The following is a 15,095-nucleotide window of genomic DNA, read 5'->3' on the forward strand; positions in this document are numbered from 1 at the left end:
TATATGTGGTGCTGAGACTTGAATCCCATCATGCCTCACACATGCTACAAGTGCTCTACCACTGAGCACAACCCCTGCCCATGGATTGGTAATCTTTTATATCACCCCTCCTCCCCCAACCAGTGTGCAGCACCCTGAGGAATGACTGGTTGTACTCGATTTCTTTTCTCTGCCAAACAAACACAGTGTTCAGAAAAGAACTCAACAAATATTTGATCCAATTTTAACTGATTCGCTGACGTCTGTGAGATTTCTGGGTTCTATTTCAATATTCCTTGATAGGGAATAGTTCTTTCAACTAAAAGAAGTTTCTTCACTTTGCAAAATGTTCTTTGTGTCTTCTCTGCCTTCCAGTTCATTTTCAACTCTTTAACAAGGCTTACATGTCGGGGCCTCAGAGGTGCTCTCTGAGTTATGGAGATAAAGTACGGTGACAAAAAACTGGTCTAGTGACTACAGCAAACCACTGAAAGTGACCTCAGGGACAGCAAAAAGGAGTACAAGCCAGCACACCCAATCCTTCCAACAAAGAAGACATAGCTCAGGAGGAATTAGAGATGTTCTTCATTTTTTTCTTCCTTTTTTTTTTGCAAAATATGCTAAAAGGTATCTACCTACCTACCTGCTTTATATTGTCAATTTTTCTGACAAATCAGTTTGTATCTACATCTTACATTTATAAATTGGCAGTGCCATAACGTGTTTTTAAAAATTAAGTCTCTGAAAAATATATATTCAAATTACAAACTCAATATTTATAACACAGAGGAGAAGACACAAAAACAAGAAATTACAGTTCTTAACTTACCATACATTGGGACAAATGTGAAGTCATACAGATGACAAATATTATAGGCTTCAATTTTAACACCTTTCCAGATTCCTTGGGTAGGAAAAGAAGGCCCCCAGTCCCAACTAAAGGAACACTGTTCCTGTGATTTAAAGGGGAAAAAGAAGATACATTCTGATATTACTGTAAAATTTAAGTATTATGAAAAACGTTTTCTTTTAAAATATTATAAAAATACATGCATATCAATTTGTTAAAGTTGACATAACAAAATGCCATAGACTAGATAAGGTTTTACCAAATGAAATTCATCTTCTCACAGTTCTGAAGGCCAAAAACCCAAGATCAAGGTGTCAGATTTGGTTTCTTATGAGGCCTCTCTTCTTGGCTCGCAGATAACCACCTTCTTCTTTTTTTTTTTTTTTTTTGTCTTCTTTTCTCCTCTTTTCTACACTGTGCAACCCTCTTCATTGTCAGCAGCCTAAGGCAGAGGCCAGGCAATGATTCAGGGCTACCGTTTGCTCTGGCATGGGACACTATGAGAGACGATAACCACCTTCTTGATGTATCCTCACATTGTCTTTATCTATGCTCAAGCATCCCTGGTGACCTCTCTCTGTTGTCCAAATTTCCTCTTCTCACAACACTAGTCAGATTAGGGCCCACTCTAGCCACTTCATTTTAACTTAGTCATCTCTTTAAAAATTTTATCTTCAGGGCTGGGGTTATAGCTCAGGGGTAGAGTGCTTGCCTTGCATTTGTGAGGCACTTGGTTTGATCCTCAGCACCACATAAAAATAAATAAATAAAATATATATACTTAAAAAATTTTTTTCTCTCCAAATACAATTATATTCTGAGGTACTGGGGGTTAGGAATTCCACATGTAAATTTGGGGGCACTATTCAGTCCACAACAATGTGTGTGTGTGCATGCTTGCAAGTGGACACATAAGTTTCTCTGCAGCAACCCACAATTTTCCTCTTCTGATGTTTATACACTTGTATAATCCCTTCTCTTGACTATGTGTTGAATCTCAAAAAACAATTCCAACCAAAAGAATATAGCAGAGGTGATACTATTTTCAAAATTGGGTTATAAAAAACTGAGCCTCTTGCTTAGCTCTTTTGGCCAAGGAAAAAGCCAGCGGCCACATCCAGAAACAGCTCTGTGGGGAGACCCATGTGAGTGCTGGGAGGCCTACCAATAACCATGATGAGCCTAGCCCTCATCAAGGCTTGAGACGCCTGCAGCCCAGCTGGGTGGCAGCTTGACTACAACCTTGGGAGAGACTTTAAACCAGAAGCAAACAGCCACCCCAGCGTCAGGTTCCTAGTGGACATAAACTGTGATACCAAATGTTTTAAAATAAAAATTTTGGTGTAATTTGCTGACAGAATATGTAACTATTATAATAATCAAAATATCAACCTATGCAACATAATTTTTTGTTTTGGGTTTTTGTTGTTGTTGTTGTTGTTGTTGTTATTGTTTGGTGCAGGGGATTGAACCCAATGGTGTTTAACCACTGAGCCATAGCCCCCCCCCCCGCCCTTTTTTATACTTTATTTAGAGACAGGGTCTTGTTGAGTTGTTAAGTGCCTTGTTAAGTTGCTTAGGCTGGCTCTGAACTCACAGTCCTCCTGCCTCAGCCTCCTGAGTCATTGGGATTACAGGTGTGTGCCACAGTGTTCCGCTCATAATTTTAACTGCTAAATTTATTTAGCAGAAATGTTTCTAAGAACATAAAATCCAACTATGAAGAGTTTATTCTTCAAAGGTTATTACATTGAGGCAACACAATAGTTACCTTTTATAAATGCCTTCAAAAGATCTCTGAACATAGCCACTGTATTAAGTGTGATAACAATAAAGAATAAGTAACAACATTGAAAGATAAAAACAAGGTTGGGCTCAGTGTTGCATGCCTGTAATCCCCACAGCTTGAGACAGGAGAATCTCAAGTCCAAAGCCAGGCTCAGCAACTCAGTGATGCCTTAAGCAACTCGGCAAAACCCTGTCTCTAAATAAAATACAAAAAAGGGCTGAGGATGTGGTTCAGTGGTTAAGTGCCCCTGGGTTCAATCCTAGGGACCAAATTTTAAAAAAAGATAAAAACATGATAAACAGTTTAAATGAAGCTCTAGTGAGACTCATCAAACCCTATCTCCTTGAGTGTGAATTCAGAAGTCTTTGTTTCTGAACACAGAGCCCTAAAGCAATCAGTTCAAATTTTAGACACTGACACAGGAGGCCAAGGCAAACATCTCATTCAATCCTATCAGCCCGGCTATCTGTCTCTCCCACTATGACACTCAATTTCCATAGTACAAAATTATAAAGGTTCCAAATCAAAAGTACAAAATGGTTCTCTTAATAAAACCTTTTCAAGAAGAATTTTTTTTCCAATTTCTACTTTTTTAAATAATCTTTTTTATTATTTATTTATTTATCTTTGTGGTGCTGGGGATGGAACCCAGGATCTTGAACATTCAACAAAAAGACAACAATGGGAATTGGTGGGGAAAAAACTAGAGAAGTTGGCTCAGGTCACACAGAGCTAAGTATGGGCTTCAGCCTAAAGACAATGAGATCTGTGGAATAAGTTTTAAGAAGAGGAGTATCATGATCAGTTTTGTCTGAAAAGACCATTCTAGCTACTCTGTGAACAACCAGTCAGAAGAAGGCAAGTGAGAATGCAGGGATATCAGTTAGGCAACCAGGGCAGTATTTCATGTAAGAAATAACTGAATTCAAGACCTAGTAGAAGAAATGGAACATGTGTAGATTGAAGAGCTATTGAAGAAGTACTATTCACATCATCAAAAGGATTTAGTCATGGGTTGGTTGGAAGAGGAAATAAAGAGAGAGGGAGGTACCAGAATAACTCTTGAATTTCTGGCTTGAGCAACTGTTGCAGGTAGTATCCCATTCAGTAAAAACAGGAAACACAAGAAAAAGGATTTAGATCACAAATGCTGTGCTGAACATACTAAGTTTTAAAGTCCCGGTGAATCAGGCAAATGATAGTGATAAACAGAACTTGAGTATAAGGTCTGGAATTGAAGTGACATGGAGCCAAGGATACAATGTTGGGAGTTACTGCCAAGTCCATTGGCTAGTTGTTGTTGTTGTTGTTGTTGTTTTAATTTTTATGTTGTAAGTCAGTTGGGTACTAAATAAATGAAAGTAAATGAGGTAGCCTAGAGAAGGTATGAAATTAGAGAAGTGTCTATAACAGAAAGACATTTGAATAATATAACTTTTAAGAGAAGCAGAACGTGAATAGACACATAGAAAAAACAGCCAGGATGCAAGCGGGCTACAAAGAGGATGGCCTCAAACACTAGTAGGAGTTTGACATCTCTGTCTTTTCCACTGTCTAAATGATGGGAAAGATGGAGGACGTCGTCTAAACTGGGCAAATGGGGAAAGCAAAGATGAGAGGGGATTTGTGTTGGTATGGAGAGAGTGGTCCAACAATGGGTGAAGGAGAGTTAAGCTTTTCCTCTTAAAAACCCAGTGTCACCTAGACTCCTAATGCAATCATGCACTAGTATCAGTTCAAGTTCTCATCGAATGTGGTGGCACACGCCTATAATCCCAGCAGCTCAGGAGGCTGAGACAGGAGGATGGGAGTTCAAAGCCAGCCTCAGCAAAAGTGAGGGGCTAAGCAACTCAGTGAGACCCTGTCTCTACATAAAATACAAAATAGGGCTGAGGATGTGGCTCAGTAGTCGAGTGCCCCTGAGTTCAGTCCCCAGTTCCCAAAAAATAAATAGGCTGCTTGTACCACTATTGCCACTGTTGCTGCCTCTGAATCTGCTCCTGACAGCCTGAGGTTGCCTGGAGGTCTTCTTTCTGGGTGCTGCTGCCACAGAAGAGACCATTGCCCTGGATGCAACAGAAGCCGACACTGCTGCTAACTCCTTGAGATCGCCTGGTGAGGCTGCCCCTACAGCTGCAACTGCAGCTGCCACTGCAGCCCCTGCAGCCACTGCTACAGCCTCTGCAGCCACAGCTACTGCTGACCCGCTGCCTGCTGCCAACAACCACTGCCACTATTGCTGCTACCGTGGCCTAGAGCACTCCTCCTTTGGTTGCATATGGCTGCACCCATTTTGGAACACCAGCTAGGACCTGGGGCCCAGGTGCCAGCAGGTTTACCACCACAAGAGCCTCTGTCTGGGGACTACAGCTAGGACCTGCAGGTCCACTATGGGGGGTGCCCGCAGGTTTGGAGGAGCCTGAGGTCTTCCTGATGAGTGGCCCTGTCTTGTTGCTACATCTCAGGGTTGCTCCTTTGCATGAATGTATCCCTGGTGGTCTCTCTGCAAGTAGGAACAGCATTGAGATCTTGGGACTACAGCGTCGCCGAGCCTGAGGTATCTGAAGTTCAGATTGGTGGGATAGTGACTGGGATTGTGAGGGCTGATCTGGGTTTGGTGATCCCAGGAGACAGAGAGAGAGAGGGCAGAGAAACTACTGAATACTGACAGAGACAGTTTGACTTTGCAGCAAGATTTATTTTATTTTATTTTTTGATTCACGAATCTCTCTACCATATTTGGAACAGGATGTTTTTTATGCATCAGTGTGTGGAGGACAATGATATATGAGTGGTGTTTTGTATTTTTGTTATATTCTTATGTCTTTGATTTTTTTCTCTTTGTTTGCATTCTTCCTCTCTCTTGTCTATTTTCTTGGATTTTCTTTTCAACTTTTCTCCAACCAGCAGTCAATCTCTGTTAGCTCCTCTTCCACTCTTCCTATGAATTTTTACTTCTAAATTCTCTCTTCCTCCCTTGCAAATATTGCATACTACACTACCTCTGTTCTCTCATCTACCACTTGAAACTGTAAATCATTTTAACAAATATTCTGTTTGTACTATAGATAGTTATTGAACTCATCATTTTGGTTTAATTTGAGAAACCAGTAGATGCCTTAGTGGGAGCTATCAGGTTTAAGGGTATATAGTGTGCATGCTGGATGCTGTTGATATTGGTCTCACCAGTAAAGATGAAGCACTGAAAACCTTCAGAGACACTATAGGTCTACAGGGTAGAATTTATCCTGCCTTAGATCCACACTTTCTGATGGGAAAACACACTAACAAAATGAAAAAAACAAGGGAACAAAATGCCCCGAACAAACCAAGATGCTTAACAATAGAAGCCACTGATAATACAATAGAAGAAATGTCCAAGAAGGAGTTCAGATTGTACATAGTTAAATTGACATGTGAAGAAAAGGACAGTATAAGGAATGAATTCAAAGACAGAACCTCAGACAATGAAGACAAAATATATAATCTTGAAAGTAAAGTTGAACATACAGAGAAGATGGTAAGAAACCATAAATATAACGTCCAAAAATTATGGGATAACATGAAAAGACCAAATTTAAGAGTTATCAGAATAGAAGGAGCAGAGATATAAACTGTACAGTCTTTTCAATGATATAATAGCAGAAATTTCCCAAACCTGAAGAATGGAATGGAAAATCAAATACAAGAGGCATGCAAGACCCCAAATGTACAAAATTACAGCAGACCCACACCAAGATACATTATAATAAAAATGACTAAAACAGAGAATAAAGATAAAATCTTAAAGGCTGTGAGAGAAAAAAAAATCAAATTATGTATAGGAAGAAACCATTTTAGATAACTGATTTCTCAATCCAGACCTGGAATAATATATTTCAAGCTCTGAAAGAAAACGGATGCCAACCAAGAATTCTATATCCAGCAAAATTAAGTTTCAGATTTGAAGATGAATTTAAAACCTTCCATGATAAACAAAATTAAAAGAATTCACAATTAGAAAGTCTATATTACAGAACATTCTCAAAAAAATATTCTATGAGGATGAAGTGAAAAAAAAGTGAAAACCAGCAAAGGGAGGATTGACACTAAAGGGACATTCAACCAAATGAGAAGTTAAGACAACTCAAAAACCAGAAATAAATCAAAATGACAGAGAATTCAAATAATATCTCAATAATAACCTTGAATGTTAATGGCCTAAAATCATCAATCAAAAGACACAGACTGGCAGATTGGATTAAAAAGCAAAACCCAACAATATGCTGATTCAAGAGACTCACCTCATGGGCAAAGACATCCACAGGCTGAAGATCAAAGGATGGGAAAAAACTTATCACTCACATGGATTGTGTAAACAAGAAGGGGTTTCCATTCTCATTTCAGATAAAGTAGACTTTAACCAAAGTTAATCAGAAGTGATAAAGACATTTCATACTTCTTAAGGGAAGTATATATAAGCAGGATGTAACAATCATAAATACTTATGCCCCAAACAATGGAGCATCTATATACATAAAAAAAAACCTTCTCAATTTCAAGAGTCAAATAGAACAATAATACTGGGTGACTTTAACATACCACTCTGACTACTGGACAGATCTTCCAAACAAAAACAAAAATTATGGTATATATATGGTATATATGTGTATTAAGAATTGTAATGCAAAAAAAAAGTATATGTATAATGGCATAAGTAGACGTGAACATACTTTATATACAGAGATACGAAAAATTGTGCTCTATATGTGTAGTAAGGATTTAATGCATTCCACTGTGGTCGTGTATTTAAAAAAATAATAAAATAATTTTTTAAAAAAAGAATTGTAATGCAAAACAAAAAAGAATAGTGTTACCTTAAATTAGGTAGAGGGAAGTAAAAGCATAGGAAGGCAGAGGATGTGGGGATAAGAAAGATAATAGAATGAAACAGACATTATTACTTTATTATTATTTATAATTTATTATTACATTTAGGGTCTTGTATGCCTCTTTATGTATATATTGACTGTATGACCAATATGATTCTACAATATGTATACTCAGAAAAATGAGAAATTGTATTCCATCTATGTATATCAAAGTATATAAGTGCATTCTCCTGTCATGTATAACTAATTAAAACAAATAAAAAATTAATTAAAAAAAGAAAAAACTAAATAAGGAAACTATAGAACTAAATAATGCAATCAATAATTTAGATTTAACAGAAATATATAGAATATTTCATCCATCAATGAGTGAATACACTTTCTTCTCAGCAGCACAGGACTCCTTCTCTAAAATAGGCCATTTCTTATGCCACAAAGCAATTCTTAGTAAATACAAAAAAACAGAGATAATACCTTGTGTTCTATCAGATCAAAATGGAATGAAATTAAAAATCAATGACAAAATAAAAAATAGAAAATACTGTAACAAATGGAGACTAAATAATACACAACTGAATGATGAATGGATAGTAGAAGAAATCAAGGATGAAATAAAAAAATTCTTAGAGGTAAATGAGAACATTGATACAATGTATCAAAGTCTCTGTGACACTATGAAAGCAGTAATAAGAGAAAAGTTTATTGCATTGAGTGCATTCATTAAAAGAATAAAAAGTCAACCAAAAAAATGACCTAACACTATATCTTAAAGCCCTAGAAAAAAAGAAGAAATCAATTCCCAAAGCAGAAGACAGGAAATAATTAATATCAGAGCTGAAATCAATGAAATTGAAACAAAAGAAACAATTGGAAAAACTGACAAAACTAAAAGTTGGTTCTTCGAAAACATAAATAAAATTGATAAACTATTAGCCATGCCAACAAAGAGAAGGAGAGAGAAAACTCAAATTACTTAAATACGTAACGAAAATGGAAATATCACAACAGACACTACAGAAATGCAGAAGATAATTAGATTATTTTGAAAATTTGTACTCCAATAAAATAGAAAATATCGAAGGCATCAACAAATTTCTATAAGCATGTGATGTGCCCAAACTGAATCAGAATGATATACATGATTTAAACAGATCAATTTGAAGCAATGAAATAGAAGACACCATCCATCAGAAGCCTACCAACCAAGAAAAGCCCAGGACCAGATGAATACACAGCTGAGTTCTACAAGACCTTTAAAGAAGAACTAATACCAACACTCTTCAAATTATTTCGTGAAATAGAAAAAGAAGGGGCACTTCCAAACTCACTCTATGAGGCCAATGTCATCCTGATTCCAAAACCAGGCAAAGACATATCAAAGAAAGAAAACCTCAGACCAATATCTTTAATGAATATAGATGCAAAAATTCTCAATAAAATTCTGGCTGATTGAATACAAAAACATATCAAAAAGATAGCGCACCCTCCCAGGGGTGCAAGGTTGGTTCAATATATGGAAATCAATAAATGTAATTAATCACATCAATAGACTTAAAGATAAGAACCATATGATCATCTCAATAGATGAAGAAAAAGCATTCAACAAAATACAGTATCCCTTCATGTTCAAAACACTAGAAAAACTAGGGATAGCAGGAACATATCTCAACATTGTAAAAGCTATCTATGCTAAGCCCCAGGCCAACATCATTCTAAATGGAGAAAAATTTAAAGCATTCCCTCTAAAAATGGGAACAAGACTAGTACTTATTCACCACTTCTATTTAAGAAGTACTAGTGAATAAGTACTCTAGACAGAGCAATTAGAGAGATGAAAGAAATTAAAGAGATACGGACAGGAAAAGAAGAACTCAAATTAGCACTATTTACTGACAATATGATTCTATCCCTAGAAGACCCAAAACACTCTATAGAAAATTTCTAGAACTAATAAATGAATTCAGCAAAGTAGCAGGATATGAAATCAATAGCCATGAATCAAAGGCATTTCTGTATATCAGTGACAAATCCTCTAAAAGGGAAATGAGAAAAACTACACCATTTATAATAGCCTCAAAAAAACAAAAAAGAAAAGAAAAAAACCTTGGGAATCAACTTAATGAAGGAGGTGAAAGACATCTATGACAAAAACTACAGAATACTAAAGAAAGAAATTAAAGAAGACCTTAGAAGATGGAAAGATCTCCCTTGTTCCTGGATAGGCAGAATTAATATTGTTAAAATGACCATACAATCAAAAGCACTACACAAATTTAATGCAATTCCAATCAAAGTCCCATTGACATTCCTCATAGAAATAAAAAAAGCAGTCATGAAATTCATCTGGAAAAATAAGAAACCTAGAATAGCTAAAGCAATCCTTAGCAAGAAGAGTGAAGCAGGTGGAATCACTATACCAGACCTTAAACATACTACAGAGCAATAATAACAAAAATGGCATGGTATTGGCACCAAAATAGACTTGTAGACCAATGGTACAGAATAGAGGATGCAGAAACAAACCCACATAAATACAGTTATCTCATATTAGACAAGGGTGCCAAAAATATTTACTGGAGAAAAGATAGCCTATTCAACAAATAGGGCTGGCAAAACTGAAAATCCATATGTAGCAAAACGAAATTAAACCTCTCTCACCCTGCACAAAAATCAACTCAAAGTGGATCAAAGACTCAGGCACTAGAATGGAGACCCTGCACCTAATAGAAGAAAAAATAGGCCCAAATCTATACTATGTCAGCCTAGGATCTGACTTCCTTAACAAGACTCCTAAAGCACAAGAAATAAAATCAAGAATTAATAAATGGGATGGATTCAAATTTAAAAGCTTCTTCTCAGCAAAGGAAACAATTAATAATGTTAAAAGAGAGCCTATAGATTGGGAAAAAATCTTCACCACATGCATCTCTGATAAAGCATTAATCTCTAGGATATATAAAGAACTAAAAAAACTTAACACCAATAAAACAAATAACCCAATCAATAAACGGGCTAAGGAACTGAAAAGACACTCCACAGAAGAAGAAGTACAATTGGTCAACAAATATATAAAGAAGTGTTCAACTTCTCTAGCAATTAGAGAAATGCAAATCAAAACTAATCTAAGATTTTATCTCACTCCTGTCAGAATGGTAATCATCAAGAGACAACAATAAATATTGGTGAGGATGTGGTGAAAATATACACTCATACATTGCTGATGGGACTGCACATTGGTACAACCACTATGGAAAGCAGTATGGAGATTCCTCAGAAAACTGAGAATGGAACCACCATTTGATCCAGTACCCCACTCCTTGGTTTATACCCAAAGGACTTAAACTCAGCATGCTATGGTGATGCAGCCACATCAATGTTTATAGCAGCTCAATTTACAATAGCTAGACTGTGGAACCAATTTAGGTGTCCCTCAATAGATGAATGGATAAAGAAAATGTGGTATATATACTCAATGAACTATTATCAGCTTTAAATAAGAGTAAAATTATTTGCCAGTAAATTACTGGAGTTGGAAGATATTATGCTAAGCGAAATACGCCAATCCCACAAAAACCAAAGTCTGAATGATTTCTCTAATATGCAGATGCTAATTCACAATAAGACGGCGGGGTACGGGGGGGCACTAGAGAAGAATAGCTTTACCTTAGATTAGGTAGAAGGAAGTGATGGGAGGGAAGGGGAGCAGATGTGGGGATAGGAAAGACAGTAGAATGAAACAGACATTATTATTGTATGTGTATATATGATTGCATGACCAATATGATTCTGCAACATGTTACACTCAAAAAAATGAGAAATCACATCCCATCTATGTATGATATATCAAAGTGTATAAATGCATTTTACTGTCATGTATAACTAATTAAAACAAATAAAAAATTTAAAATAAATAAACAAAATTCAAGTCCTCTAAACTGGAAGAAGACTCAAACAAAAATAATTACTTTGGTGGCTTTTGTTATCTTTTTATTAGATTTTATGAGAAACTAGTAGTAAAATATGAGAACATGTCAGCATACATTCTACATATATTTTTAAAATATATACTATATTTGCTGAAGGTTACCAGTCCCCAGAATCACTAATAAATTTTCATATTTGGTGAAAAGTCTGACAAATCCAAATTTTAAAAAATAATTTTTAAAGTTACACTATCAGCCTCATCATTTTCTTCTTTATCTGGTGTTCCCTAAGTTCTGATGTGGTCAGAAAGAAAACCTGGGAAGATAAAGATTCCCCATGAAAATCCAGATACTCTTTCTTATTTCAAATTTTCAAGACCCACAGTGGGATCAGGAAAGAAACTTTCAACTTTTGAAAGGCCACTGGAGTTTCAAGCAAGCAGCATTTCATAAGTGGGCACACCCCACCCTCAAAGCTAAAAACCTAACCCTTGAACAGATCATTACCTTTCGAATGAAGTTGACATGGCATTCACCCTTCTGCACACGTGGAGGGCAGTTGGGAGGCACCTCACGGCTGGTGTAAGCTTTGCTCTGTTTTGTGGCGTACAACACTGCTGACTGGAAACGCAGCTCAATGGAGTTCACGTCTCTGATCACATTGGTAATATCAAAGATCTGTATTAAAGGGGAAGAACAGACAACCCCATGATGTGCAAGAATTCTTGTGTGTAAAATTTTAGATAAAGGTAGAATACATGAAAAATGTATAAAATATTCAAATCTAGAGTGACCCTGCCGATGAAAAGCAGCTCTCCAAAATAGCAGAACTTAGTTACCCACTTTTAATTACAACTAAGCATATTCCCCCACCCAAACACAGATTTCTAGGTTTCTCCTTCTATTTTTACTGACAGATGATGATCCAGGGAAATAGAACAGAAAGTATCTTTAGCCCTGGAATGTCTGCTCTAGTTATTTACACGTGGCCTTGAACTGCCAAGGATTCCTAGACACATCACGACAACCCAACTCTCTGGAATGCATAGCATGTATTTCTAAGTCATAGTTATATATACATTTGAAATGCCTACCCTTGAAAGGAAAAGGAGATCAGGATACAATCTCTTACTCTATTCCAGAAAGAAAACATTTTCTTTTGAAAATAATTTGTCAGTTGTCCTCTCCCGTGCAACTCTGGGTTCACCGGACAACGGAGAAGAGAATAGCACTGTCCCATACTTCCTAGATACCAAGAACTTGCCAACCATCTCATAATTTGCTTATTAAATCCCCATGATCTGTAGTGTTTTCATGACTCTACAAATGGGGCAACTGAGAAACACAGTAACTTACTCCTTGTTACAAAAAGCTTACATTTGTCTCATGGCCAGTTATGCACTTGCCATTCTCTATCCACAAAACAACACAAACACACATGAATTTTTTTTAACTTGATATTATTATGTACTTACGTATTTGGTGAACATGTTGTCAGTTTTCCCAATAGTGACATTATTCAACAGGATTTCTGAAACTGTGTCAACTCCCTCAAATATCAAATTTATCATTTGCCATTTGCTAGGAAAAGAAAACATTTTGAAAGCAAGATGCATAAACATTAACTTACAAAAGTCTTTTTGTAATTAAGAACTAAAGAAATATTTCACAGAAAATGTACATTCTTAAACAGTAATTTTCAAGAGAAGTTTCAGGAATATTTAATATTTATTGCTATTTTTTGTTTAATATTTGTTCCTATTTTTTGAGTAATCCAGCTCATCATTCTCTATAATATATCTATCAATCACCATAAAATCCAGCACAACTTATAATTTCCAACTGCATCGTTTTTTCTTTCAGTTACTTCACAAAGTTCTTACGAGAATCAAGTTAAATAATAGACACAAAACATTTCCACAAACTATTACATTCACTGACACTATCTAAGAGAATGTATTAGCTACTAACTTGTATCTCTAAGTGAATGCTATGTGCCCAGTACTATGCTAAGCAGGAACATTCTCTGAACTTAAGGAGTATGAAAGCTGGCTAGTATTCAAGCCAAATACACAGGAAACAATCTATCCTACTATGTAGTAGAGCCAAAAACAACTTAGGCTCTGACTGGAAAACGGTGCTTCATTAAGAGAAATGACAAAGCCATTAGGACATAAAAAAATTTTTTAAGAGGGAATATCAGTTGGTTGGATTTTGGATATGTAGAGCTCAAAGTGAAATAAGACTGCTCGGGAAGTGTTATAAGTCATTTGAAAATAAAAGCCTGGAGCCTAGTTAACTCCATGATACTAAGCATGATACTAAGTTCTGAATTAGTTTTTTAAGAGACTAGAAAATAATTACCAAAAAGTTTCATGTAAAGGGGACAGAAAATTTTTAAAATTTAATAATAATGGTGGTGTATATACTTAAATTACATTCTTCTTTATATAGAAATATAAGCTTATAATAACACAGAGCATTACTGAAAATAGTAACTGTAGTTCTCTTCATGGCCTCATAACATGGCATAAGTCCAAGGTCATAGTCTCAGTAGCTGGTCAACACCACACAGAACAAATCAAGTATCTCTGATTCTATTTAACAATGCTATAAAATGCATGCATACACTTATTGGTTACTGGGGGGAGGGTGGAGAAGAGGAAATTTACATAGGAGAACTGACGAGGTCTAAGTAACTTCATTATAATCATTGGACAAATGATTCCATAAAACATGATTTCATGATTAATTATCAGTGGCAAACACAAAACATTAATCACACATTCACTCTTATTATAGTAAAAGGCTTTAATCTGACTTAATTCTCTGATATGCAACCTAAGCAAAGGTAAAAAGAAAGCTCAAATAATAACTATAGTATATGTACAAATAACTATTGTGTATGTACCTGCTATCAAAAGGAATTTTAAATTCCTTGCTATAAATCCAGTTATCCAAGGAAATCCATCTGTAGTTAAGGTCATTAAATCCATAGTAAGGATCCTGTTGACAAAAGATAAAAATTATTGTAGACAGCTAAGTATATAAAAATAAATCAATAAAACAAATTTCTAACAACAGTTATTGATCAACTAAAAATTAATGAGCTCTTGGCCTAAGAGCACAAAAAGGTCAGATCATTAACAATGAAAAATGTGGAGGAAAAAAATTCCAACAAAACACCTGAAAATGGAAACGTTATGAGATATAAATAATATGGTTTAATTATCAAAGAACGTGTGGAGACTAAGATTGGTAGCACTTGTTAAAATCTGACAAAACCTCTAAAGTATTGGTAGAGACTGAAAGACAATTTTGATAATAGCCAGCACTCTCAAGGCCTTTTAGTTCTCACTTTGCTTGTTGCTGCCACTACCTCAGCTGGCCTCCAGGGGGCACACTTCTCTTGTACTGCCCAAAAGTCAGTAAAACACCCATTCTTTGGATTCCTTTATTATTTCCAAAGTTAATTTTTTCATTAACTTTACTAAGTGGCACACAAATGATGTCTATAGAGAACACACAGCACACATATAGATAAACTTACAAACAGAAGGTTTCCTATATTATCCTTGATCAGATATGCAAACAGCTACCCACCAGCCAAATGCAGCTCCCTGCCTGTTTTTGTGTGGCCAGCAAGCTAAGAATGGACATGTGTCCACAAATGAAAGTTTCAT

General features: G+C 36.0%; 1 protein-coding gene and 1 pseudogene across 1 annotated transcript in view; both read right to left on the reverse strand.

Annotated features, from left to right (window-relative positions):
* The window catches only part of Manba (mannosidase beta), a 97,682-nt gene that overhangs the window by 67,815 nt on the left and 14,772 nt on the right, over window positions 1-15,095 (reverse strand). The window contains exons 2-5 of the mRNA XM_026398121.2: window positions 14,324-14,418; window positions 12,888-12,993; window positions 11,920-12,090; window positions 809-932 (exon numbers count right to left, since the gene is read on the reverse strand). Of these exons, the coding sequence (XP_026253906.2) occupies window positions 809-932; window positions 11,920-12,090; window positions 12,888-12,993; window positions 14,324-14,418 (496 nt within the window). The remainder of the gene's footprint in view (window positions 1-808; window positions 933-11,919; window positions 12,091-12,887; window positions 12,994-14,323; window positions 14,419-15,095) is intronic.
* Window positions 1,242-1,382, reverse strand: LOC113189404 (small nucleolar RNA SNORA42/SNORA80 family; annotated as a pseudogene).

Source organism: Urocitellus parryii, chromosome 10 (genome assembly GCF_045843805.1).
Source record: "Urocitellus parryii isolate mUroPar1 chromosome 10, mUroPar1.hap1, whole genome shotgun sequence".
Lineage (NCBI taxonomy): Eukaryota > Metazoa > Chordata > Mammalia > Rodentia > Sciuridae > Urocitellus > Urocitellus parryii.